Source organism: Amblyomma maculatum, chromosome 1 (genome assembly GCF_055883805.1).
Source record: "Amblyomma maculatum isolate TAMU_Amacu chromosome 1, ASM5588380v1, whole genome shotgun sequence".
NCBI classification, from domain to species: Eukaryota; Metazoa; Arthropoda; class Arachnida; order Ixodida; family Ixodidae; genus Amblyomma; species Amblyomma maculatum.
The window spans coordinates 373,767,455-373,795,154 of NC_139344.1; the positions used below are offsets into that span (position 1 = coordinate 373,767,455).

The window sequence follows — 27,700 nt, forward strand, 5'->3', positions numbered from 1 at the left end:
ATCCAAAATGTCCTCTCTCGCCGACCCCGCGGGGATTTCGCGGGGAGGGAGACCTAGCCTCGGCACCAGTGTGCTTTTGTTGAGTGTCCGCTATTCAAGATGGCGGCGCCCGCAGCGCTTCTTCCGCGGATGTCTACTTACCTGCTGTGTGTAGGACGCCGCAGTGGCCGCAGTTCGAGGCCAGCGACAACCAATTTCGCGCGAGAACTGAAACTCCGTTTTGTCAGCCAGGACTCGTCCTCCACAAGCCGTAAGCACCGACTAACCTTGCTTTTTTTTTTTTCCCGACTTACTGAAAGCAGAAAATCCCGTGCTTCGGACTTGCGCAGGGCTTACGGACCGCAAGACAAATGCCTATGACAAGTGGATTTTGGCGTTTTACAAGAAGTACCCCAAAGGGCAAGTTCCAGACTACGCACCGTAAGTTTTCTGGGAAGCTATCCCTGATCTAGCATCAACTATATGGCCTTGTAGCGAAGTTACTAATTTTCATAACGATACGACCTTGGCCCAAGACTGGGCGGCTCATTTTTCATCGCCTTGTTTTTTTCTTTTTCTGCGCAGATCAGCTGTAATAGAGAAAACGCGCAACAAGGCGCGCATCCACCTGAACCTCATCATGGGTGCTTTGACCTTATTCGGCGCATTTCTTGCAGCCTCTTGGGGCCGACGTCGACATCACCAAGGCGAAAGTATGACTAAAATGAACCTAGAATGGCACGAAAGTCAAAAAAGCTCGTAGGCGGCAGGGAAATAAGTCTTTATTCTCCTCTCCGAGGCTCTATGTACACAGGGGTGGCGGGGCCCCGGGCAAATAAATACAGCTTTTTTTTTTCTCTCTTTCATTTCTCTTTGTGTGTGTGTGTGTGTTATGTACAACAAGCAGCAGCAACGGACTAGCGTCGGGGCGGCGGGCCCCGTCAGAAGCGGTAGTCGGCGCCCTCCGCAGCCGGGGCCGGACCGAACTGGAACTGGCCGCCCTGTGCGGGCGGCGCGATGCGCGAGTCCTCCTCCTCAGTGCCGAAGTAATGCTCGATCATCTCAAACGCTTTCTGATAGATGTCGGCGTTCTCGTGCGACTGCAGGAACTCGATCTTATCCAGACCGAAACACTCCTCTACCAGGACGGCGTATGGGTTTACACGGCCGTTCTGCGCGTCTTGGGCGCCAAGGCGCAGGATGTTGTCCAGTCCGTTGAGCGCCACTTGCACCACCTTGGGGTCGGCGGCCGTGAGCAGGTCACAGAGCGGCGCCACGCACTCCTGCTGCACCAGGAAGCGCACCTGATCCGGCGAGCCGCCCGACGTGGCGTTGGTGATGGCCCATGCAGCCTCTTTCTTGGTCTTGAGCTCGGCCCTCGACAAGACCTCGACCAGAACAGGGAAGATGTTGGCATCGATGACAGCCTGAATCTGCTGCCGGTTTCCAGCCGTAATGTTGGACAGCGTCCAGCACGCCTCCTTCCGTACGGACTCCTTGGGCGATGAGAGCAGGTGCAGTAGACAGGGCAGAGCGTTGCAGTTGAGTACCACTTGCGTCTGCGCGTCGTCTCCAGTGACGATGTTGCCGACGGCGCGCAGCGCGGCCGACACTACGCCCTGGCTGGCGTGCATCAGCAGTTCCACCAGTCTCCTGCACACGCCAGCGTCGATCACCGCCTGGATTTTGTCGTTAGGGCCGTCTGACAGGTATGACAGCGCCCAGCACGCGTCGGCCAGCACGTCGAAGTCGTTGACGTAGAGCAGCCGCGCCAGCAACGGCAGACATGACTGCACTTGCTCGAATCGCGGCGGAGGGTTCTTGCCCCGGCACAGGTTGGACAGCGCCCACACAGCGTTGCGCGTCATCGAGGTGCGCGTAGACTTGCTGATCAGTTGTAGCAACGGCATCATGATACCCTGGTCGAGCACGTAATCGCGGCACTCGGGCGAGTCACCGGCGATGTTGCCGAGCGCCCAGACGGCTTGCTCTTGCACGTCTTCATACTCAGAGCCCAGCAAGCGCACGAATACGGGCACTGCGCCTGCCTCCACCACGCGCCGCGTCTGCAGAGACGTGCCCGAGGCGATGTTCGTCAGCGCCCAGGCGGCTTCGAACTGTAGGGTGCAGTGGTCGTCCCGCTGCAGGAACTCGACGAAGCGTGGCACAATGCCAGTCTCGATGACCTCGTCGATGGGCGGGTTCGGTTCGCGCGACAGTAGTTTGCGGAAGCGCTGCGTAGCCTGCAGTTGCAGCTCGGGCGTGTCGGCGTACAGCTGAGCCACCATCTCGGCCGTGACTCCGGCCCGCTCGGGCCCGGCGACGCCATCGCCGTCAGACTCCGGCGCTCCCAAGTTCCGCCGCTTGCACAGCTCGCTCTCGCGCTTCAGCTTGCGCAGTTGCACGCCTTCTTCCTCGCGCCGCCGCCGCAGCTCCTGAGCGTCGAGGCCCGCGTTCTTGTAGCGCAGCCGGTGGCTGTTGCCGCTCCCCGCGTTGCCGCCGCTCGCCATCGTCGGACCTGCATGCAACAAGTTGGACCTGAGTGCGCCCCCAAGTCCTGCGTAGGCTTAGCGCCCCACTACGAGAATGGCACCAGGCTGTCCGATTTTCAATGAGCACTCGTGCCGTGACCTTCCCCACCCTAGCGAACCCACCCGTACGTCCACCCCGCTGTCTCGTCACGCTTACTTCTAAAGAGCTTGATGACTCCACCGGTGTTTAGCTAGGCCTTCAGACGTCGTCGTCGCAGGTAGCCTTTGGATACACTGCCAGTGGCTGGCGACTGCGAGCCGACCACGGAGAGCAAGGCGCGACGTGAATGCGCGTAGCGGTCTCGAGGAGCTGCCCGCTCGTCGATATCAAATACTAATAGGTTACGCGTGATATGAGTCACGATTTTCTGCATTTGCCAAAAATGCACAACCCCGCATACCTTCTAATTTCCAGCACAACGCAGATTCCTCCGTGCACCCACAATCTAACCGAGATGCATTGTGGGTAGACAGGAGACCCCCACACTCGCTGTTCGAGTAGACTGTGCTTGCAATAAAGAGCAAAAAGAAATGCTGTCTTGCAATTGGTATGTTGTGCGCCCCCGTTGCTTTGCAAGTTCGCAATATTACAAATTATAAATATTAATCAAAAGTTCCTAATACGAACAAGCGGCTAGTGTACAAGAACGCTAATACAACATGACACAACACACAGAAACATGGCGGCCTCCGCATCGCCCGGCGAGACTGCTGCTCCATGTGACGATTTTATGGCATTTCAGGTAGCTGTTAATTCTTTTTGTCAGTTTTTCATTTCGCTTACTGTGAAATCGTCGTGTCCTTTCAGGAGGTTCTCCGCAAACTTCGTCGAGTAGACGACAATATAATATCTTCTCTAAACACGACTTTACCCACGGAGTCGTTCTCGTCAGAGTGCGACCCTCCCGCGCTGTGCAAAAAGTTGTATGAGCAGCTTTTAGCCGCTTATGCGCAACGGGACAAGGCTATTAAGGGGTGCCTGCAACAGTCTAAAGAAAAGCTGGACAGTCTTCAAAAACTGCGCGCAGCGAAAGGCGACGACCCAGCCACATTGCGGCAACTACGGAAAGAGCAGTCCCAGGTCGGTGCACATTCAAAATGAAACCTCCGTGATCAAATTACGTGTGCCGTTTGGTAACTCTTTTCCACCGCAATTTTCAGATTCGCTTGTTGAGAAACGAGTTGAATGTTGAAGAAGTCGTTAAGGATCGCAGTTTAAAGGTGAGTAAACAAGTCGGGCATTTGTGAAGGACATTGTAGCATCCATTTTCCCCTTCCATTTCTGTTTCAAATTTTGCGTTAAGAGCTATCATGAAATGTTTCTCTCGCTGATACAATTTATGGTGTCATGCTAATGAAAATACGGCTGGTAGCGTTTATGCTTTATTAGCACCGTAGAAACACTGGCGATGTTATGTGGTTGTAGTCAAAGGTGTATCAAAGCATGTTTAATGCTCAGCTGCATAAAACTTTCGCCCTCCTGAAGCAGCGTGGGTCTCTTGGAGCTGAGGAGTGTGACTATTTCTGTTGTAGTGAGCATAGCTGATTTCACAACTCTGGCAAAGCAGGTTTCATCGAGAACTGCGAGTATGATAAAAGTGTCAGGCAAAGTGGGCAACAGCTGGTGTTAGCTTGTTTGGAGGAGTGACACTGAGTTTGAAGTACAGAGCGAGAGAGAAAAGGCAGAATTACGCTCTGAGTATGTCCTGGGCCAGTGTTGCATAAGCCAACTGGTCCACCAGCCAGGCCTATGCTAGGCAAGCATGCCACAATGGGGAGAAGGATATGGAAAAAGAGGGGCCTGAATGGCGATGGGGCAGGATGAAAGGCAGTGTCAGTTTTCCAAGAAAGGGGCCTCTATTGCATGTGACGGGTAGATGTACGAGGATGAAAGAGGACCTGGCTTCCAGACCCGCGAGGAGCCACATAAGAGGCATCCATCTAAGTGACTCCATGGGTATTGAAGGGCAGACTATGATGAGAGGCAGCTGCATGTCAGCGGCCAGCATGCAGGACCGGCAACATATTGGCTGGAAGAGGAAGTATACGGAGGTTAGTGGCCTCCGGAGGGGAAGGAGTTGCAGATTGGATAGGGGAAATGTTAGCCTGGTTGAGAAGCTAGCGTCCATGAACTGTGCCGGAGAGGCGAGCTATCTGTCGGTCACGGTGAAGGGAAAGGAGACTGCGAAGAGGATGAAAAAAGTTGGCTGAAGGCTTAGCTTGGTTAAGCCTAGAAGATTGCAAAAGCAATACACTTGGCTGCGCCTTGTTCGGCAGCTGCGCCCCGACTACTGCGAGGAGTCGAGCCACAGCCCCATTATAGTGCCTAGAAGGGAAGAAAACCTTCTAGGCACTATAGCCCCATTTATCCTCCTAGCGTGACGTCACAAACAGTGAGCGCCCTCTCTCGGCTGCGACACAGCGCCATGCATGGATGGCGCGCTGGGGCAGCTGGGGCCCCAGCGAGCCATCCATGCACGCCCCGATGGCGCGAGCTGGGGCCCCGTCCCTCGGTCTGGCGTGACATCACATGGTCACGTGAAAATGGCGTGACGTCACCGCTGCGGCTCCTGTAAGGACTCGCCACCACCATCCGATGGCGTGAGCTGGGGCCCTGTCTCTCGGTCTGGCGTGACTTCACACGGTCACGTGAAAGGTCATGTATGGAGGCGCCACGACACCCCAAAGACTCAAAGTGCTAGCAGTATTGCTTTCGCGATAAAAGCCCGGTGGCATAAAGCTTATCGGTGGAAGTGGTGATGAGGAGACAAAGAGCAGCTTTATAAAGGCCGCAAAGAGCTGTTGCAAGTGTGTCTAGCTGGCTCTGGGTGAATGAAAGATATGGTATAAAGTAAAGGAATTTGTTAAGAGCCAGCGTGTGAGCCAGTCGACAGGTGTGAGCTTCTCTCAGGCTAGAGGACCGTCTCACAACTTGGCGAAGTAAATGGGTGACAGACTGACAGGTAGCAACAGCCGCATGGAGAGCCCGAACATTTTTGGTGGCATGCAGAGGCATGCCAAGAATGCGACATTGAGAAACTTTGGGGATTGGGGAGCCGCCCAAGGTAAGGGAGATCAGTGAGTTGTGAGCTCGTTGATAAGCAGAGTGAGTCAAAAGTAGGAGTTCTGACTTCTCAGGCGCGGGAGACAGGCCTGCATGGTCAAGAAAGCAGGAAATGATATCCAATCCCTGCTGAATGGTGTCTTGAACGTGGCCAGGATCGGGAATAGACGATAACTGAACTGCGAGAGGAGCCATGGCGGTATTAAAAAGGGTGGGTGAAAGAACGACACCCTGTGGGGTACCGCGGGTGAGACGGTGGGGTCTAGAAGTGAAGTTCAATGCTCGGAAACAGGCTTCGCGATTAGAAAGAAAAGCTCGAATGTAGTTATACATGCGGGAGCTGCAGTCGGTGCTGGAAAGGCAGGTACAAATATGGTCATGGGAGACGTAATTGAATGCTTTGCTGACATCGACTGTGACCAGGGCGTGACGCTGAGAGCTACCGTAGGTGAATAAAGTATGCTGAAGTATGAGGAAAAGGTCCTGTGCAGATACGTGAGGGCGAAAACCAATGAGGGAGCGAGTTCGAAGCCTCCAAATGCCGACTAAGCCTAGTGAGCGCCATTCTTTCCATCGTCTTGCCGACACAGGAGGTCAGAGAAATGGGCCGGAGATTTGAAAGGGCTGGAGGCTTACGAGGTTTAGCAATGGGAGAAATAAGTGAGGAAGTCCAGGACGATGGCAGAAAGCCTTCTTCACAGGCGGTGTTATAGAGGTTGAGAAGGTGCTCTTTTATCGGAAAGATTGCGAAGAGCGAAGTGATTCGGAGCCGACAGAGTGGCGTTAGCAAGAAGTGCAGTTTCGAGCTCGCGCAGTGTAAAAGGGGCATCGAAGTCATTGCTTGCACAGCCTGTGTATACTTAACAGGTTTAGGTGCACTAACTTAGCAGGGGTAAAATAATGAGGAATTAGGTGACTACTAACACCTTTTAATGTGCATTATTATACGATTGATGCAAAAAAAGTTGGGACGCTCATGCTTTGCCTTAAGAGTAGATGCAATAGCACTTTTAAACGTGAACTAAAGAAAATTTTTGTCTTCTTTTTCCGCAAGAGTCCGCGGGAACTCCTAAATTTGAATTAGTGCCCTGTGTGGCCGCTTTTTCCCCTGAAATCAGATAAGGTGCACTTTTTTTAAACCTTACCACAGAGTAGGTGGTTTCACCCAACGCGTGGAATGTATTTTAGGCAATCTCGTGGCTGCTTGGCACTCTGGACGTTGATAGAACAATATGGGAGTGACTACACAGTCACTCCCATATTGGTAGAGCGCCCGTCTCGGCTGCGGGAGGTGGTCAGTTCGAAACCCACCGCCGGACACCCACCGGTAAAAATGGGTACAAGCGTCCCCCGGCCTGGTGCTCGGCTTTTACAGGGGTGTGCGTTTGGGAGAAGCTCCGTAACACGGTAACTTGAACCACCTTTGCAGGCTGAAGTGTTCGAAACTATTTTGCCCCAGAAGGAGCGCAGCGGGGTTTACGGAGCTTCTCCCAAACGCACACCCCTGTAAAAGCCGAGCACCACGCCGGGGGACGCTTGTACCCATTTTTACCGGTGGGTGTCCGGCGGTGGGTTTCGAACTGACCACCTCCCGCAGTCCCTTGTGGTAGAGCATCCGCCTCGCATTCGGGAGGTACCGGGTTCGATCCCTGGTGCCGCCGGGTACCCACCGGTTTTTAAATGGGTACAAGCTTTCCCCCGGCCTGGTGCTCGGCTCTTCTGGGGTGAAATGCTTGGGAAAAGGGGTCACGGCCCAAATAGTTGCGCCGATGTGGCAGTGATTCGTTCCGCCATCGGACAACAATAAGTCCGCCTTGCGCGGCAACAGCCCATTATGTGGCCCTTTTTTATTCGGCACGGCCTTTGCAGGCCATGGTTGTTCGAAACTAAGCCCCCGAAGGGGCACAGCAGGGTTAGCAGAGCCTCTTCCAAACGCACACCCCTAAAGGAGCCGGGCGCCGGGCCGGGGGACGCTTGTACCCAATTTTACCGGTGGGTGTCCGGCGGCGGGTTTCGAACTGACCACCTCCCGCAGCCGAGACGGGCGCCCAAACCACTCGGCCACTTTAACCAAGCCGTATGAATGTGCCTGGAAGGCTAACAAGTAGCATGCCAGACTCTGGGTCCTGGGGCCGAATTACGTTCCAATCACATCACAAAAGCTGTCACAAGCCTGTTGCAAATCGATCGTCTAGATGCGCTCCTATTCGGAAATTCCGGCAGAACTCTGCCCTTGATATTTCGTTTGACACCATTGCTGGATTTTTCTTCAGAAAGTATGTAAAAAGATAAAAAGTCACCACGTAAATGTTGTGCGTTATGTTCACTTTTAATGAACCACTGCTTGTGCACCAAAAACCAACATCTTTTTATTGTGGTATTTGCTTTAGTAGCAAGCTAAGCTTTGACTGGCTTGTCACTGCGGAGGAGGGGCGCGCAGCGGGGTTTACGGAGCTTCTCCCAAACGCACACCCCTGTAAAAGCCGAGCACCAGGCCGGGGGACGCTTGTACCCATTTTTACCGGTGGGTGTCCGGCGGTGGGTTTCGAACTGACCACCTCCCGCAGCCGAGACGGGCGCTCTAACCATTAGGCCACGGCTCCACTCCACACTCCACTTGCTTCAGGCTTACTCTGTGATATGTTCCCTGAGCCACAAATAAGTTGTGGTGCTATGATAATATTATTTACGTCAAGTTCAAAACATTAATAAAGATTACTTTGGTTGTCTTTACGGATTAGAGGGTTTTTTATTGGCCCCTACAAAGTGACGAGATCAGGTCAAGTCTCGCGAAAGCAGAGTGTGCGCGCATATTTTTTATTTCTGTGGGCTTAATTTGTGATTGTGTTTTCTGTGACCGAGATTATTTATTCATGGAAATTCAAAGAACAATATGAAAGTCAAAGTATAATTTTCCAGAACTTTCTTTAGTGCACTTTTAATGCCGCCTTTTCATTCTGCAATTTTTTTTAATTTTGCTCGTTTTAATTATTACTACTGTAATATCACTACACATCCCAACCACATGCTAGGAAGCCATACACACCACAACACATGCACTGGGTGCCCCTCTAACGTATTTATTACCAACAATCCTCGTGGACCACCCGTCATGCAGAGGGCCTAGGTTCAAACCCTAGTGGTGACAAATTATGCAAAAGTACTCTAGACCTCAACTTCACAAAGCACAAAGATTACCAACTGTACAGCCAGTGAGTCTGCATTAGCTACTGCAAGCAAGCATTTATGAAAGGCATAGGGATAAAAACATTCAGCTTGGTTTATCCGAGGATTGTGCTGGATCATACGTAATGCTTGAAGATATCCTTCTGCCTATATTTGAGTAACAACCCATCAGGTAGAGAAATCGAGGCTATAGGTCTGCATCCGATTTTGCCAAGGGCAAAGTAAAAGTTGCACAACATGCTGATGCGTGCTTTTTCGACGATTTAGGCGCACTACTTTCATACGAAGGATCTAAGGAAATCTAAGGTGGAGTGAGAAATCACAGTGTTTTAGTGTCTATAATGTCAGTGCGTGTTAAAAATCCACAGGAGATCTAAATTGATCCTGAGGCCTCCATTATAGCTTCCTTCATAGCCCAAGTCTGGGAGATTAGAGGCCATCTGCAATGAAATTTGACTTTGGCTCTACAGTGCCTGTTAATATGCTTGATTTGCCAAAAAGTAATCCTTATCAAGTTGCAAGGTTCTTAGGAAAGTAGTGCTGTTGTTAAAAAAAGAAAAAAAAAAAGCTTTGATGCAGGAATGGGCACTTGAACACTCTTTTCAACTCGGGCTCATCGTAAGTGAATGAGCTACAGCGACTGAAACAATGGTGGTGAAGTTTTCTGTCGCGATTACCAAGCTGTGATTATGTTTGGTTATCGGGAGCCGAATGTGGGTGTTGCATGCATTTCGAAAGTGCAGAAAACGTAGGGAAAGCAAATTGCAGTTCATGCAGCAGCTTTTTTTTTTTTTTTGCAGTGCTGTAAATTCATGCAGTCGGGTTCTTGTCCCTTGCCCAAATAAAATGCCTGCTCACATGCCAAGATCTCAGTAAGCATCAGCAAGCCACCAAAATGCTATACAATGCCCAAGGGCCTGATTGTGCCCCTATGTACATTTTTTCTGGCTCACAGTAAAGCTTTTTTTCCAGCTTTGGTTAAAAAAAGGACGGTTTTTGCGAGCGATTTCTGAAACAGCTAAAATGGCGAGAATTGGGCCAAGTTCGTTATTCATGGTGTTGTGTTTGTCGTTCTATGTGTTAGGGCGGTTAACCACTATTCTGAAACAGACCAATTACAAATGCTATATTTTGTTTTCAATACTCTCTTAACATACTAGTACTATAAAACGCTTTTTAAGGGGAATGTTCTTGAGTCATCAGGTTTAACCACGCGCCCATGTTGTATGCGTGCATGCACTCCCGCATTTTTCACCTTGCGTGCTTCTGCTCAGCGTCGGATAAAAATTATGGGCGCATTTAAGTATATAACACGACAGTGTTAATGGTTCCAGTCTGCATTCCCTTGCGGTGCTCCCTGTTCATTTACATGTACTTTGCTAACCCGTCAAGTGGTGCCTCTATTGGTGCCTCACTGTTACAGTGTAGACGTAAGCTACCACATTGTGCAGAAGGCGAGACACAAATATCAAGCCCACTTTAACCAAGCCGTATGAATGTGCCTGGAAGGCTAACAAGTAGCATGCCAGACTCTGGGTCCTGGGGCCGAATTACGTTCCAATCACATCACAAAAGCTGTCACAAGCCTGTTGCAAATCGATCGTCTAGATGCGCTCCTATTCGGAAATTCCGGCAGAACTCTGCCCTTGATATTTCGTTTGACACCATTGCTGGATTTTTCTTCAGAAAGTATGTAAAAAGATAAAAGGTCACCACGTAAATGTTGTGCGTTATGTTCACTTTTAATGAACCACTGCTTGTGCACCAAAAACCAAGATCTTTTTATTGTGGTATTTGCTTTAGTAGCAAGCTAAGCTTTGACTGGCTTGTCACACTTTTACTGCACACCACTGACTCCCCACCACTGCTCCCCACAGGTGTTCCATGAGCGATGTCGGCTCTTCTACAGTCCGCCGCAAGTTTGACACAAGCAAGACTGCTAGGTGCTTCCAGTTATACTGCCACTACCTTTCTGTAGATATAATAGAAAACACGAACAACTTTTTTTTTTCCCCCAACTTCTTGGCACACTTGTGATTTTTATTCTCGCAGAGTATCAACACGACAGTAGAAGAGCAGGTAAGCTTGACTGGCCAGCACCTTTTGCTGTGTCACAGGCACCACCCGACTGTCACTAGCATGGAACCAGCTCCCTCCAGCACCACGCACATAGGCTGTGTAATGACCACCCGTCATCCTGCCAGCATGTTCCACGACTCCATAAAGGACATATGCTGCTGGTGCCTTCATCTGAAAATAGGCCCAGCAATTACATGGAAGGCATTAATTCACAATGAAAGAACAACAGGAAATACATTGTGTGCCAATAAAAATTCATTTCACACTCCGAACACTGCAATGAGCTGCATCAGCCAGTACTATGGCAGATGCCATAAGCCTTAGCAATTTGCCATTTTTCCCTTCTCTATGAAAACCAAGGTAGTCCTACTGTTCACCTCCGCTGTCTTGAAGACCAGCGATCCTTACCTTAATTGGGCCAGGCACTACACTTCTGCGTGCATTTCAGTGACGCTATGCATGTGGCATTGCATAAAGCGGTGAGCAGACCGAAGTCGATTGAAGTGTCGGCAAATGCTGATATAAAATGATTTGCGCAGTAAACAACGCCTATTCTCTACGCATACAGAAGAACAGCAAATAAATGTGGCAAAATTTTGGCACTCAAGTGCACGAATCAAATTTCTAAGTAAATCTTGGCTGTGGATGCTGCCTTGACCAGACTAAATCCAAATATAAACATCTTGACATGTTACACCAGGCACTATAAGGCTCTCAATGGAAAAAAAAAAAAAAAAAAAAAAAAAAAAGGAAATAAAAAATAGTCACTTGGAAACAACAGAAATCTGCAGCTATAATGCAACATTTGAAATGTACAGCCGCCCAAATCTTTAACTGGCGTGCGTGACAGCCCAATTTCTTGTAGTTCTGAGCGTTACAGAGGAGCTAACCTGTGACTCAAAATATAAGCAGGGTTGATCAATCCCTTGCTTAATCTTCGCCTTCCGGCAGGTTTTACCTACACCAAGGCGCAGGCACACAGAAAAAGCAGCCACCATGCACGCCAGTTGAAGATTTAGGCGGCTGTACATGAATGGTCTATCAGAATATTGGCATATTCTGGTAGACCACATCACTTTGGTGGCAGCAATGGAGGACGAACTTGCAGTTTAGGCAGGAATTTATATTTTAAATTGTTCAAAAATCTGGTTTTGAGTGGATGATGGCATTATAGTGTGTCCTTTCACTACAGCTAAAATGGCACCTGCTCGAAGCTTCTGAGGTGAATATACTACATTTCGTGACTATAAATTGCAGCTACTTGAAATCTTTAACCTTGCATGATTGGCTTTTAAAATGCTTTAAGAAATCCCGCAACCAAAGGCAACACTAAACTAGTAACTGGCGCTGCCATCAGCAGAGCTGCGACAGGCAGAGACTGCTCTTCGTATCTGTGCTAGATGTCACCGGGTTATTAGTTTATTTGATCATTTCATTGTATTTAAAGCTATCCAAATGTCAAGTTCTAACAAAATCTGTGCATATTGTTTAATGACATGTTCTGTACGCGACCTAGATGGCGCAGCAGTGTGTTTATAGAGTTACTACACCAAATACATGTCGTGTCCACAATATCAGTGTTTTCAGACACCGTACACCATTAAGAAAACTACCGTATGTAAAAACATTTCATTTTAAATTGTTCTGCCATGTTTGTCAGCTCTACAGCCGGGCTACTTCTGAGGATGGAGCTTTTGAATGACGCAAGAAAAATTGTTGAAAAAGTTCAGTAGACTTCTTTTGAAGGTTAGCAGGACCTTGCAGAAGACCAGCAGAATGAAAATAACTATAAGCAAATGGTGTCGGAAACTGATGCATTAGCGGGCATGTCGACTAACGGAAGCAGGGCTGACAGACCGGTTTTGTGATTGGACAGTGGTGTAAATGTTGATGTTGCAAATTTTCGCGGTACTTGGTCATTTAATCGCACCTCCCTAAAAGTTACTGCACTGAAGATGTGAATGCAAGATTGGCAGCTCTCGCTTTGCGTGAAACCAAGCAGAGCAGCCTGCATTTCACGCGATCTGGTGGTGTGCTTCAGCCCCTGCTGCGCTCTCACCTCAGCGTCCCTGCAGCAGTAGGGTGTCAGGTCAAGCTCCATGGGGAACGGCACATGCTTCTGCACTTTGCGCAAAGTGGCACCCTGCTGGAAACGCTTGAGGTGCAGTGTCAGAATGCGAGGTGCTTCCAACACCTGAAGTTGCAGGCTGGCCGCAGCACGCGATGACTGGCAGCCCTCGCAATGCAGTCCGTTGGCCCCTGCAGGTCGGGAGAGAGGACGTAAACCTCAATTTTGGATGGAGCGTTTGGGTTGCGTGCCAAAATGAGCACGAACAATGACCTGGCCTTTCTAGTGAGAATTGCTGCAAACTTGTACTCTTTAAATGAATGTACAATCCCTGTATATACCATGCTCAGCACTACTCTGATGTGCGCGCTTTTCTCGGCCACCTTGAAAGAGAACGGAGATATATTGCAAAGAAAAGGGCGCAGCAATTGTTGCACTCCGTGGAAGTCTGAAGGAGGGAGTAAAGCGAGGTAGAAAGAAAAAGATGCCACAGTTGACGAGTCGAGGTTCAGGCACCTGATGTTGCCTGTGCGCAAAGTATATCATGTAGCTGATGCGGTCACTGCCACTGGAGTATAATTCAGTGAGCATGTACTACTCAACACTTGCACGGCCGCTCGATGGAAGCGCACTAGGTGCGGCCTGCTGCGTCGCCCAAAACCGACGGGAAACGCCTACTTCCCATTGCCACCACCAAGGCGCCACCGCACTGAGAGAGCCGCTCGCGGAATGCTGCGCCTGGCTGTTCTTTCAGTAAGGCGTCTGCGTGGTAGGAGCCTGTTATTTTAAGGATATAAGAGCTCTGTTTCATGCAATTTGGTAACACGAATTCGTATTATACTGATATGTATAGTGCGAGCATGTTCTTAATTCGAAGCTGTTCAGCGGCTATGGTAGCCTAATGCATAACCTTTTTAGATCACTATGTCGCGAATTCTGTGCGTGATATTTTCATACTGTTTACTAATCCCTGTATACAGCTTGTACACACAAAATTGATGTCAACCTGTTCTTGGCTGCCAGCGCTATCCAATAAAAAAATGAGATCCAACTGTGAGCAACCTCTGTGAAAGTGAGACTTATAGCCAACCTTTCTAGTCTCGTTCTCTGACCCAAATTCATTCTCATTCTCTGATTTAGTTGTGAAAATAATTCTTATGTGCGGTCATAAGAATGTTTCGCTAATATTCAGCACAGTTCCATGAAACGCCAAGGATGTCAACTGTCATAAACTAGAAAAATACATTTAGTATTGCGAAGTAATGAAATGTTTCTGAGAGCAACTGCAGCCGAGCTTCAGCGAGCAGCTAGGTACGTTTATTGCATGATCACACAAAAAAGTACGAAAATCAACATTCATTGATGGAGAACCCATGGAGAACCTTCCATAGCCTTAAGTGTTGCTCCGCTGTTGCGTTGACATTTCCGGTCAAGTTCTCTATCAGCTCCTCAGCGGGGGCACGGTCATTGCTTTCACACATTAGCTGAGGGCACTGTGTACAACGGGGAAACAATGCTAAAATAAAATTGCATAGCTTGCTGCTTCATCGGACTTCTTGAGACTTCATTATCCGGTTCATCATTATCATGTAAGCTGACAAAGCTTGATTTCTTCCTTTGCGGCGTACATCAAGTCTCTATTGCCCTTGTTCTTCATTAACCCTAACTGGTCCAGTTGGCTCGGGTCTCCTGCAACAGGCTTTTGCACGAATGACATGTCGCCAGAAAACCATTACCAAATATCGCATAAAGCAACAACTTCGTAGTGATAAACAAAACTGAGGGTTCTTAACTCCCCTTGCAGATCCTCCGTAAGCGTACCTGCACTTTGCTACCCGCTTATTCACATCCCTTAACCTCTCTCTCTGTCGCCTCTGTCGCATAGTAATTACAATACAGTCGTAAGCCACCGCATTTTACGAAATAGCACCCGACTCGCATATAAAGCCCCTCTTTACCGGTGCCGCACAAACGTGCATATGTGCCCTATAGGAGTAGCGTGCCTGACTGGGGATCCAAGGCCACTTTCAATTCCCCTTTCACCCTTAAATCTTATTGACTCTCTCCGAGTTGACAGCTCCTGCCTTTGAACATCTCACGTGTTCCTTTCAGGTTTTTGGCCATATCACCACGAAAAGCGCCGACAAAGTGGGCGTCGGATTTTCTGTGGAACGGGGCTTTTCACTTTATCGCGTCGGCTCAAACAGTCTCAAGAGTATAAACAAATATTGTATGCACAGGCTTCTTTGCTTGCAAAGCCACTCAGACCAGCATCAGAATTTAGGACAAATTGTATGCTTATATAAAAAAAAAAAAAGCCTTCATGCCTTTTCTTGAGATGTCCTTGCAACATAACCTGAGAGAAAACGTCTGGCGTCTGGTGCCAACCCCCAATGTGTTCATCTGCTTCACAAAACATCATTAAAAATCCTAGTTCACTGGCCAGCTCCCCAGTAACTATAGGTTAACAGCGCAAACAAGGTGATGGGAACATAGGAAAAGAGAGAGTTTCAGCATTATTATTCATTATTATTAATCATTAGCATTAGTCTATAACTTTTATTCATTACATATCGCCATCAATAAATTTCACAACACACCAGCGCTATTGTGTCGTCGTCTTCTCCTGTGTTCCCGTCACACTGTTAATGCTGTTAACCTACTATAATGAATTACCAATAAGCCCAATCTTATGTTACTGGTAGCAAATCCAATGGCAGCTGATAGGGCATTATGTTTCAGCATCTGGACTTGTTAACCTCAGCGCAGCTTTCATTTTAAAGGAAGTGGGTGCATTTCCACTCCTTCCTGCTGCCATTGCCTGAGCAAGCCCAGCACAAAATATTAGAGGGTCTCTTAGATGTTTCAAAACGGTGAAAACCTACCCTTCTTCTCCAATCGTTTGCCTCAGTTGCAGTCATTTCAAGTCGTCATTTGATATAATGGTCGTTTCATATTCATGATGAGTCATGCCTGCCTAGTCATTGTAGTCCTTACCATTAAGCAGGTTTACTCATTTCCAATCAGTTGCGGTCATTAAGTCATTTCAACCATTATTATTCATCATTATTAATCATTAGCATTAGTTATTGCTTATATCGATGTCTATAACTTTTATTGATTACATATCGCCATCAATTATTTTCATTTTTAATATCCCTCCTCACACGTCCACTATTTGCAATGTGATACACAGCTTCCTTCTGCACACAGACTTTCGCTCCATGAGCCTAGAAAAGCTTTAGCCTTAAAAAGCAAAAGTGTCCCATCTCGACGTTAATGTGCTTGCACACGCGCACACAATAAAGTTTGCGTTGACCACGCAGACACGAGGCGAATGCGTCCGGAAAAGAAGCAAACCGTGCGCTCAGTGCCAGCCGGCGGCGACGTCTCCCCGAACAGTGGCACCCTCAGCAGAAATAGCAGGCGCAATGGTAAACTTCTCAAGGACGCGCTTGCCCATTGACGGCAGCGCAACGCAGCAGGCCACACCTAATGCGCTTCCATCAAGCAGCCATGTCACTTGTATGCCTTGACCACTAGTCCATTGTGGTGTTAAGAAAAAAGGGCAGGGGTTGACTGTCAGAAGAGAACGTATGACAACAAAACTGGATTTGGAATAGGACAGACAGACAGATTCAAGAGCTCCATGCTAGCACCATTTCATTGGCATAATACTGCTCCAAGTACCCCAACCCCACATTATTGTCAAGCATCTGGCTACCTTTGCTCCTTATGAGAAGATAATTGCATCTGAAACAAAAAAAGGTTCAAAAATGTGTGGTGAAACTTACTAGAAACAAGATGTAAACAGCAGATATTAATAATATTGGTCCAATAACTGATGGTGAAATTAAGATTAAAGGAACTTTATACAGACAGCACAATTGTTACACTAGCATCAAATCCAATAATACAGCACTGTGACTTTGTTGTTGCTTATCTGACAGTGAGATGCATTTACTGCCTTGATATTCAATAAATCTAACACATTTTTTTTATTTTTCAGACACTGTGATTAAAACTGTTTTCCTTGTCTACGTAGATGGATAAAATTATGCAATCCACAACGTCAACGTGGACTCCATGATTGTTGGTGTGCGGTGCCACTCTAGGAGAAGCCATAATTAAAGCTACCGCCAGCTGAAGCTGTCACTTCGTTTACACCAGCTATAGACCCCTTTCTCGAGCTCATTAACGCAGCTTTCGCGGCGAACATCAGCCCGCACTTCAGCGGCCTTGGCCCCTACAATGCGTGCGATGCTATATTTTTAAAGCTGAGGTGGCTTGACGAGCGCAATATCGGGAAGGTCTCAGCACCAACGACATGACAGTGTCAGTCGCAAACAAAGCTAGGAGTGCAGCTGCTGACATCGCTGCACCACTGTCACGACTGGCAAATATAGACTGCCATGTCAAACAGTAATGCGATACACCGCCAAACTGTGATGCTTATTATACATGTGGGACATCAGCGGCACCACCAAACAGGAAGCAGAAAGATCCAGCATGCTTAGGGGTCAATTGTGTAACGGCAAAGGCAATTTCAACAGTCAACAAAAGTATACAAAAAAGTACAGCTATACTACACAAGTAATAATAAAACCTTGCGTTCAAATGGGTGCAATGGTGCAATGGCTAAGGCGCTCGCATAAACATTTAAAGGACTGTGGTTCAAACCCTGCTTGCTGCACAATATTTTGCTCATCTTTTTTCTTTCTTTAAAAAGAAAACATCTTTTTAATGCCCCGCTGTGGTGGTGCATTAGTGCATTAGTGCCAGACTACTGTGCCGAAGTACCAGGGTTCGATCCCAAACGCCGGTGGCTACGTTTCGATGGAGGCGAAACAGAGGCGTCCGTGTGCTGTGCGATGTCTCCACACTAAAGATCCCCAGGTGGTTGAAATTACTCCGTAGCCCTCCACTATGGATCCGTTTTCTCCATATTCACTTTCGCTCCCCCTCCCTCCCTTCCCTTACGGCGCGATTCAGGTGTCCATGGAACAAGTGTGACAGATACTGCGCGTTTCCTTTCCTGTCAACAAATTATTATTATTATTTTTTAGGTATCCATGTTATTTTAAATCTTGCAACTCTTTTTACAGCCTTCCTTTCCTCTCCAAGCAACCAGGGCCAGCGAGTAATACAGAGTCGGCCTGTACGACAGCTCCACCCTGCTTCATACAGGCATCTTCCGCAATAATAATATATGCGATGCGTATTAATTTCATACCAGATTTTGCAATAAGGAAGCACTTTGCAATAGCACTTCAAAGTGAGGATGAATTTAGCCCGAAGAGAACTCTGACTTCCTCTGAATTAGACTTTTCCACCAGGCACATCAAAAAAGAAACTGCGTGTGCATGCAAAGAACCAAAGCCAGAATACACTGAACTCGCCGCCTGTGGTGTCAAAAAGTGCAGGTTCTGTTTGCCTTCCAACACTGCGGCTCTCCTTCTGCCATCTTCGCATGACGAAGGTGCACGTGTAGTTTCTAAACAACAATTCAAATATGTAACCATAATGCACATCAGACAGTTAGTGAGAATGGGCTGTGGCAGTGATAGCTGTACTTGTTGTTGCTCTTTTCGACCTCGTATGGAAGCTTTTCCTTTCAGTAAGAGCTATGTTTTTGTGATTAGGAGCTGGTATCCTATTGATACAAGCAGACTTCATTCTTCTCTTTAGTTTCCCTTAAAGTAAACATATTTGAAACCTCCAGGCAGACTGAACTCCCAGGGCCTGAATCATAATGAAGAAATTTGACTATACAAGACCAGGTGCTTATAACTCTGGAATAAACTGCCCACTCATGTTACAAACTCTCAAGTGTAACAGCATTTGTGAATATATTTAATGATTGTATCTAAATATAAGATCCCTACGAATAAGCATGTAAGACAGTCAAAAATTTCTATTTATGCATATACCAAGTAGCTGAACAATAATGTGAATTTTTTTTTTTTTTTTGCGCTATTCTGTATTGCACACTGGAGATGATTGGTTTATTCTTGCGTATACTTTTTTTTTTCCCCCTTTCTGTAACCACCCTCAAATGAGGATTGACGCCGTATAAAAATAAAATAAAATAGAAACCTTGGAACTCTTCATTTATAATCTCAAAACATCATTTAGGCAGAAAGCTTTCCATGTAGCACAATACAACCTAAACAAGTTCTGTGTGTTTTTTGTAACCAGGGCCTTTTCGAGGAGTCTAAGACCCTCTTCCCTTCAGTATTTAAAGCCGAGACCCCCCAAGCTTGGATGTTAGAGACTGCATGAATCCAAAGCAAGTAACCATCTTTATTCTTCCCGTCAGTGGCGGTCAAACGCTACCGTTGTCCTCGACGGTAAGAGTGCAACAAGACTATGGTTCACGAACAATATACTGTTACAAGCGCAGGCACTTCGTTTCACTGTGAGCTGTTTTATGTCAGATACTGCTGAGTATTGCTTTGTTTCAGGCCTGGGTTGTTATTTGAGGAAAAGAAAACCTCCTGTAAAAACCGTTTCCTGCCTCTGTATAAAACTATGTGCAAAGCGGGCCGCAGACCGCTTGCTTTGTTTCCCTTTCCACCTGTGGTTGAATGACCAGAACCCCCCTCTTTCCTCCAAAATGGAGCCAAGCATTAAGCATGAGAGGCTTTTGTGTACAAACTTTGGATATTTATATGTCCAGCTTGTGTAAACTTGAAAAAAAAAGGGGGGGCAGCAAGCAGTTGCTTTACATTTTTGGGAACGTAGTGCTAACAAAATGAGGACGTTTTATTTGCACAAATGCGTTACGTTCTCAAAATGCAAATGCATCAACTAGACCAATATAGCATCCTCATGTTGCGTGTTGCAATGTGAGCCATACCAATGTGACTAACAAATTAATAATGCTACCACATCGTAATGTGCGCACTTTGCTGCCGCTCTGCAAAGCTCCACACAAAATACGGTTGCGGCCGGCACACATGCCCCGCCTTCAATGATTCATGGCGTGCAAAGCGAGGACCAAGTCCACTTATCTGGGCGATAATAGCCTGGCAAACTGCAGAGGAAAAGAAGTCTTTTGACACCCTAGAAGCAGAAGAGTCATCCATGCGCCACAACACAATTAAACCCTTGTTTTACATAACCTATGTTAAAGGCAGACATTTTTGCATCACACAGCAAGTGCATTAAAAATTTTATTACTTTTTTTTCTCTCTCCACTTTTACAACCGAATGAACGAATATTTACCAGAATTAAGAAGGTCAACTCTGCAGCGCAGCTTCTGTTTGCCTCTCTGTCAAAATATTGATCGTCTGTGTAGCCTACCTGCAAGCAGTTCAGGGGCAGTGAAGCTTCGCAGGCAAGCCTCCAGGGATCCCTCAGCCGGTCCCTTCGTCACTGCCGGTTCGTGAATGTGCAGGCTTGACACCTGTGCGGCCAGCTGGTCCTCTGCTGGCGACCCGTTGTCCTCCTCGTCGGCCTCGGTTGGGTCAATGCCCCCACCGCTCAACGCCTCACGACCGGGTGTCGTTTTCGTGGCAGCGGTAGCAGTGCTACTGCCCCCCTCTAGGGCTTTGCGCCGTGCACCTTTTCCACGAGGGGTGGCATGTGTCCCCCCCGCACTCCCTCGGGGCGTCTTCTCCTCGGGAATAGGCAAAGAGAGGTCCTGGAACAACTCCTCCCTGCGGGACGCCTACAACACATGCCAGGGACACAGTCACCTACTAAAGAGAACTGATGGTAACAAGCAACGAAACTATAACCACAGACTAAACATGGTTTTTCTGAAAAGAATTCTTGAGGCACTTAAGACCCCCTTATGAGCAATAAGGCAAAAGCCTTTGGGGCAGGTTCTACAGTAGTGTTTGACAGAACCTCGCCCATCACACAGTGCAGGGCAGTGGCTTCTTCCGTGCCAGATTCGAGGTGACTGCATTTCCAAGGAAATCACGAAAGAGGTTCCTGATTACCTTTTCTTCTGAAAATTTACAAAATGTGGCTCGTGTCACATTTATGGAATTATATATCCTTATGACCTTGCTCAGTTAATCGGGGAAAATTGAAAACAAACTAGGAATCGGCGTACCAATCACGTTACCGCTTGTAATCATATTTATCAACAGATGGCGCCACCACACAGTTCACAACAAATGTTTCTTCACGACCTCCTCTATAAACTTCCGGCCTGCTCACTGAAGCCACCCCTATGGCAGCGTGTGGACCTAAAGCCGGTGTGTAGAGGCCAAAGCTGCCTCCAGGTGCCGCATGAACCGACCTCCACAGCAGACGACGCAATGTTGCGCACGACGGTCCTGGCTAAGCGTTGTGCATGTTCGTTTGTTTTTCGTTCTTCTAGCGTGTAGATTGAGTGATTCACGATGTTTAACGTCTCAAAGCGAGTCTCTGGCCGCAAGAAGCACAATAGAAGAGGGCATCAAAATACTCACAACCAAGGTACACGAGCGATTTTCCAGTCAGAACACACAGATATGAACACCAACCAGACAAGCATACTGCGCATGACATGGAGAATGCAACCCTTATATCCCTTTCTTTTTTCATTTTGTGCAGCAGCCAATCGCTGTCTGCTGCAAAAAAAATATATATACAGTAGAACCCCGCTGTAGTAAACTGGGATGTAGTAAAGTGAAACTGAAGTCCCAGTTCATCTTCCATAGACAACAGTACTTTTTCCCCCCTTTGTAGTAAAGATAATTTTTTTTTTAAATTCGGTTATAGTGAAGTGCGCCTGGCCGCGGCGACGACTCCCACGATGTGACAGCCCCATCCGTGCACTACCTAGAATCGCGAGGAAAATAATTTTTTGTACTTCAAAACAAAAATAACACCAAGTGTCCTTTTAAGTGACTTTACCACCTGGCTTAGCAGCATTCAGGAGAAGCCTACTTTACGAAGGCCCTGGAGACGTGAGGGAAAGCACGCAGAGCGTAGAAAAAAAAAAAAGTTAAAACTGTTTACGAAACAGGTAAGTGCACTGGAACAAGGCTGCACTCACTTCAGAGCTCCATCATGTGGCATAAACTGACTGATCGATCAACAATGGCACTTACTAAGTTCAATGGAAATGAATATGACAACCATAAAAAGGAGGCGGCACGGTCCGTTCAGAAAGTAAGGGAGAGTAAAAGTGCATCAAGATATAGGGAAGAAGAAACGGGCGAACATTCCCAGCCCTGTGCAACACAAAGCATGAGGCAGCAGAGGAAAGAAGTCGAGGTGCAGCGTGTGCGGTTTTTCAGTGCATTTATCATTTGCTTCCTTTTAACCCTTTTGCTGTCACGAATGCACCGGTACGTTTTCGCGCTTTCCCTCCACAGTGTCACCAATGTACCGGTACATTTGCTATCGTGCGTTCAGAACTTCGCGCCTGAGTGCGAAGCTGGCTCACTTGGACAGACTGCGCCATCTGTAATATCTTTCTACAAGTTCGTATTTTCGCCCCGCGTTGCGCTGGCACGTATATACTGAAGAGCGACCATGCCCACCCCCGCCACCTTCTTTGCTGGGGGGCGCGGTCGCTCAGCGTGTGCGTTTCGCAGTGCGTGCATGCGTTTAGAGGGTCAAGGGTTATTCTGCCATCTGCCTCAGGTTTGCAGGTTTTTATTTATTTTGTTGGCCTGTCTGCTACGACGCATCACGTCGTCACGTTCAGGGGCTCGCGCCCTGCCTAAACTTTACCTTTATTAAGAATAACTTTATCATCCTGTCCACAAAGGAAGACAAAAGCGAGCGGAAGGAGCGGCCGTGTTTCATATGCACATTGGACGAAAGTGTGCAATACAACCGTTGAGTACCGCTATGAGCTACACCGACCATTCAAAGCAACAATACTTTCAAAGTGACCCCTAACACAGTTATTTCTTGTGGTTAAAGTAATGTCTGAGCACGGATGAGACTTCGCTGGCATTAAAATTGCTGTGTATCTTGCATCATCGGTGCTCTCGCGAGTTTAGATAAGAGTCAATACAGTTAACTAAACTTAAATCAGCAACTCTTATGGGCTCTACTGATCCATGGAAATGTTACGCAGAAAGCCAAGCTTAATTAGTATGACCAAAGTTAATACTGCACCCATCAAAATCTCGTGCAGAAAAACCAATTTCGTAGGATTTCCATATTGGACAAGTATTCTGGTTGAACATATTTAGATGGCACATCCTGTGGTTTGCAATACTATAGTAACCTACATGGTTAATCTGGATTAACACTTATGAACACCATTTTAACATCTCAAATGCCTCTGCATGTAGCATGAAATTCAGGAAAGAAATTTTGCTGCAGAATTATTGCAGTCCCCTCAAATTGAAATGCTCAGTGGACAAATCCAATCACTATACTATTAGTATGACCAAAGTTAATACTGCACCCATCAAAATCTCGTGCAGAAAAACCAATTTCGTAGGATTTCCATATTGGACAAGTATTCTGGTTGAACATATTTAGATGGCACATCCTGTGGTTTGCAATACTATAGTAACCTACATGGTTAATCTGGATTAACACTTATGAACACCATTTTAACATCTCAAATGCCTCTGCATGTAGCATGAAATTCAGGAAAGAAATTTTGCTGCAGAATTATTGCAGTCCCCTCAAATTGAAATGCTCAGTGGACAAATCCAATCACTATACTACCAATTAAAAGTGGGTTGTGCGACTAAGGGCCTAATAAAGTTTATATTGAGCTCCAACTGCCTAACACTCAGCAATTTACTGACAGACAGAGGCAACTATACACATAAATTCTGCACTTCCTCTGGCAGAATAATATCAGCCATATGGTCCAAAATAAACAAAATAGTGACCAAGGATCGTGACGGAGAGCGAAGCGATTGGGGTAAGTTGTAGCACATGCGGCGGCAATTTGGTGAACTTAAAAAAAAAATCTTAACAAGCAAACATAAATCTGGTGTTAGGGGGAGCGTTGGCATGGGCATGTCAGAATTTTATAGAGGAGGTCGTGGGTTTTTCATTCTTTGCCCCATGAAGCTGTCTTTTAAGACACACTGCAACCTCACCATTCAGAAAGTGCACAAATAATATTGAGAACTTTGGCCTGGCTTGCACTCCTGAAGCTGCCGTGCCAAACAGGTGGCATGCAAAGTGGGCAATGCTTTGTATTCTTGTGTCTGAACCTCAATGCTATAGAATTACGGCAGAAGAACTAACGCAATGCATGTGACTTCACCACAGGTTTTTGAAAGAAATGCATGCTCCGCACGTGCAGCATTCACCATGAAACAAACATTACAAAGAATATGTGAAACAGCATCACACACGTTTAATTTGGTATTATTATGCCTAAATGTAACATGACTGTGACTATGTCACTCCTATGTTCCATAATTTGCACGTAACAGGGTTAAAGATAATGCCCCATGGTGCCTGGGTATGGAGGAAAGAGAATTAGTGGGGCCGACCACTGAACAAAAATAAAATAATAAGCAAAGATCTGAAACTGATTAGCTGTTGAGCAGCAGTACTTGCCATTTGCATTGTTTTCTTTAATAACTACTCAAACCTCGTGTATATTGAGAAATTCTGAACTTCCTGTTCATCTAAACTCGCAGCAAAATATGGCGACATTTCCAAACTGCAGTACCTCGCATTCGGAACAAGGGTTAGACTACCCTTTCTCCACGCATCTGACAGCCAACGTGGAGAAAGCTTCCAAACAATAACATCTAGTTTAGTAATAAATCGATGCATTACTGCCGTCGAGAACTGCTGCGTGATGATGCAATCTACAACTGCCTGTGAACCCGACTGACAGCGACTCTCCAGGTTTAGATCACTATGATAAAAAAAATGCAATGTGCGCGAAAGCGGCCGAGTCTCTTAGAAAAGCAGAAAGGGCGAAGATGCAGCCTGTCTGTGCTGCTGTGGTTGTATCCCGACGCACACTTTAGTCTTTTCTTTTTGTCAATCGTAATCTGTAAGCTTCATATCTTTGGTGACATATGACCACAGAAAGGTGTATGACAGACATATCAGCTTTGAAGACAGCTCATGCAAACACACTGCAGACACTGCTTCATCATAAACACCGTGCTTCAGGCGACTTTACACCATCGGTGCGGAACGAACATGGAAGGGACGGTGCTGCTGACTTGCAGCTAAAATGCTGGCATTGTGACAGTTTCACAAGCTTTCTTGCTGGGTTCTGAAAAAAGTGCCTTAAGCCCTGGCACAGCGATAACTGACCGCTTATGTCACTCCTTCACGGTCATTACATTAAACCAAACTGTAGTTTTTTTCAGCACATGAAATTGTTCTCTAAAGGACTGCAAACAAAGTGCTACTATAAGAACACCAAACAAAGTGTACCGCAGTCTATTTATTATTGGGGGGGCTGATGCTTGCCCTGAAAAGTTTGAGTTTGCATTATAATCGTAATTTCTTTTACAAGTCTCCGGCATTCTAAAATTCCCCTCTCACATTATATTCATGCAAATAAAGTGAAATAGTAACTTTTTCATCAAACAATTCATCATGCAAGCATACAATTCTGCGAAAAATGCTTAAATCCGTGATGTTTTGTGAAACACCTAAAGAATTAGCGGACCAACATCCAAGCACTTCAAGTGGCTGGCTCATGCAAATGCACCCGAGATAATTTGTTATTTTTCCGCACACCTGCATCCCACAAATGTTTGCCGCAAGTAAAATGTCAAGCCATTACCAAAGGAAGCAAGTAATCCAAAAATGTAAAAAGGAATACTTCTGAACCTCAGATACCAAACATTCTCATCAAATCAAAAATGCTGAATGCTGTATTACACTGAGTTTACGCGCCGCTGCAGTGGCGCAGTGGTTAAGATTTCTGACCACTGTACCGGAGCACCCAGGTTCGAACACAACTGCCGGCGGCTGCATTTCGATGGAGGCGAAGCGGAGAGGCATCTGTGTGCTGTGCAATGTCAATGCACGATAAAGATCCCCAGGCGGTCGAAATTACTCCCCAGCCCCCCACTACCGGCTCCTCTTTCTCTCTTTCTGCTTTCAATCCCACCTTCTTCCTTCCCCCCTTCTTCCCTTCCTTACGGCGCAGTTAAGGTGTCCACAGTAAACAAGTGAGACAGTTACCGCACCGCTTTCAATCCCACCTTCCTCCCTTCCTTACGGCACAGTTAAAGGGACACTAAAGACAGCCAAAGATGGTATGAAAATCTAATAAACTACATTTGGTGCCACTGTCGCCGCATATCCGGCAGCAAAAAATCGAATAATTGCTGAGATATTGCGATAAGAAGTTGAGGTTTTTTCTTGTTCCCGCCGGTCGAATTCAAACTGTGCCCTCCGACTACGTAGTTGGAGTTGAGTGACGCACACTATGACGTAAGCGGAGACTCCGTGATAGCTAGCGAGCCAGCGCGGCCCGCGGCGTCGCATCCCTCAAGGGCCAGCATGGCAACAGCGTACTCGCAATGACGGCCTCAGCCGAAATAAATAAAACGATGAAGAGAGTAATTTACCGAGCGATGGGTCCATAAAGGAAGAAAAAAAAAACATAGAGCGCTTGTAATGCACAATACTTTACATGTTTCTCAAGCTTTTGCGCTCCTTCTTGCACTGTGTATAAACAAACCGAGCCCTCGGTCATCGCAACGCTTCCTGACATGTTTACATACAAATAAGATTTAGTTACCAGCAAAATAGTGTCCTCGCTGCTGCGCTTGTCAGTTTTGAAGCTTCGTCGCACTTTTTTCCTTCAAGGTTTGTGCTACAGCTCCGTGTTCAGTGAAAATTACGTCCACGGTAGCAGAACATGACCCAAGTGCCGGCACCACTACATTTGCCAGCGCTGTGAAATTCCACATGTTAAAATGGATCCAGTGCACAATATAGTGCGCATAGGCATCCAGAACATTAGTTGCAAGACGTGAGAGCAGGCAGCCTGCGCCGATGATCAAGAAGTTGTAATTTTTAGACCGGCAGCAGAAACACTTTATTGTAAATGGGGCCATGACATAAATACTAGAAATATTTCCAAGGTTCCTGTAGCGCGGCGTAGCCGAGCAGTTAGCGCCGAACGTTGCGGAGCAAGCAGTAGCGAGTTCGTCTTACCGGTACTGGCGATTTTCTTTTTTTTTTTTTTTTTTTTTTACAAATCGATTTTTTTTTTAACCTTTTGTAATGTATTTCTGGTGCTTCGTTATTTTTAGTTTTTACTTTTTAACCGAGGCCCTTTTTTTCGCCGGGCAACGAGCGCAATATATCGACGCTCTCCTTGGTATGAGCGGCAAGTATGCCCCTTTTGTTTACGACGCCTGCAAATAGCATGTTGAAGGTCTTGTTGACGCAGTATATGTTGGTCAGATGTGCCATGATTTAGTGATCAATTGAATGATAATGCGTTTTTCCTTCGGTACTTAGCATATGTATGCTTTGAGTGGCGTACGTAGCTGCAGTCAAGCGGTCAGGTCGCAGTCGAAGCGGCAACGGCGGCGATATGTTGGCGCAGAAGTGTGAACGAAGGAGCGTGTCGGCGGTAGCGGATTTCGCTCGCTCGTGCCTCCGAATGCTCAAATGGGAACCATCAAGGCGCATCTGCTGCTCCAAGCTCGTAATTCAGGCGCTGCAGGTTCAAACAAACTATCCGAGTGCGCACGAAATGCCTGAGCCGAAACATAACCAAAACTGAAGTGGGCGCCTGTGGCGCCTCCAAGTATATTTTTGTATTTGCCTTGCAACGTTTACGTTGTCTTTTCGCCGTCGTTTACGTATGATAAAAGCGTGTTATCATGTTTGAGAAAAAACGTACTACCGCATTCAAACATGCAACGTAATTC

The 27,700-nt window shown here is 46.9% G+C and overlaps 4 protein-coding genes across 5 annotated transcripts in view; 2 read left to right on the forward strand and 2 right to left on the reverse strand.

Annotated features, from left to right (window-relative positions):
* The first annotated feature begins 99 nt into the window (after positions 1-99).
* Positions 100-841, forward strand: LOC146208246 (UPF0389 protein CG9231). The gene is made up of 3 exons (XM_084592240.1): positions 100-250; positions 330-420; positions 565-841. The coding sequence occupies exons 1-3, from the start codon at positions 100-102 to the stop codon at positions 740-742; spliced, it is 420 nt and encodes a 139-aa protein (XP_084448366.1). The 3' UTR covers positions 743-841.
* Positions 740-3,066, reverse strand: Kap-alpha1 (karyopherin alpha1). 2 transcript variants are annotated; one of them, XM_084592203.1, is made up of 2 exons: positions 2,912-3,066; positions 740-2,497 (listed from the first exon to the last, which is right to left on the reverse strand). In XM_084592203.1, exon 2 carries the CDS (start codon positions 2,487-2,489, stop codon positions 921-923), a length of 1,569 nt encoding a protein of 522 aa, XP_084448329.1. In that variant the 5' UTR covers positions 2,490-2,497; positions 2,912-3,066; the 3' UTR covers positions 740-920. The 2 variants fall into 2 exon arrangements, with proteins under 2 accessions (XP_084448329.1, XP_084448335.1); XM_084592209.1 differs by lacking the exon at positions 2,912-3,066 and adding an exon at positions 2,668-2,905.
* Positions 3,067-3,136: 70 nt separating this feature from the next.
* On the forward strand, positions 3,137-10,776 carry Ccdc58 (Coiled-coil domain-containing 58). Its single transcript, XM_084592230.1, has 4 exons — positions 3,137-3,253; positions 3,319-3,591; positions 3,672-3,731; positions 10,638-10,776. The coding sequence occupies exons 1-4, from the start codon at positions 3,191-3,193 to the stop codon at positions 10,683-10,685; spliced, it is 444 nt and encodes a 147-aa protein (XP_084448356.1). The 5' UTR covers positions 3,137-3,190; the 3' UTR covers positions 10,686-10,776.
* Positions 10,777-10,800: 24 nt separating this feature from the next.
* Positions 10,801-27,700, reverse strand: part of LOC146208249 (ubiquitin carboxyl-terminal hydrolase 16-like) — a 43,182-nt gene continuing 26,282 nt past the window's right edge. The window contains exons 10-12 of the mRNA XM_084592197.1: positions 20,214-20,580; positions 12,899-13,098; positions 10,801-11,010 (exon numbers count right to left, since the gene is read on the reverse strand). Of these exons, the coding sequence (XP_084448323.1) occupies positions 10,801-11,010; positions 12,899-13,098; positions 20,214-20,580 (777 nt within the window). The remainder of the gene's footprint in view (positions 11,011-12,898; positions 13,099-20,213; positions 20,581-27,700) is intronic.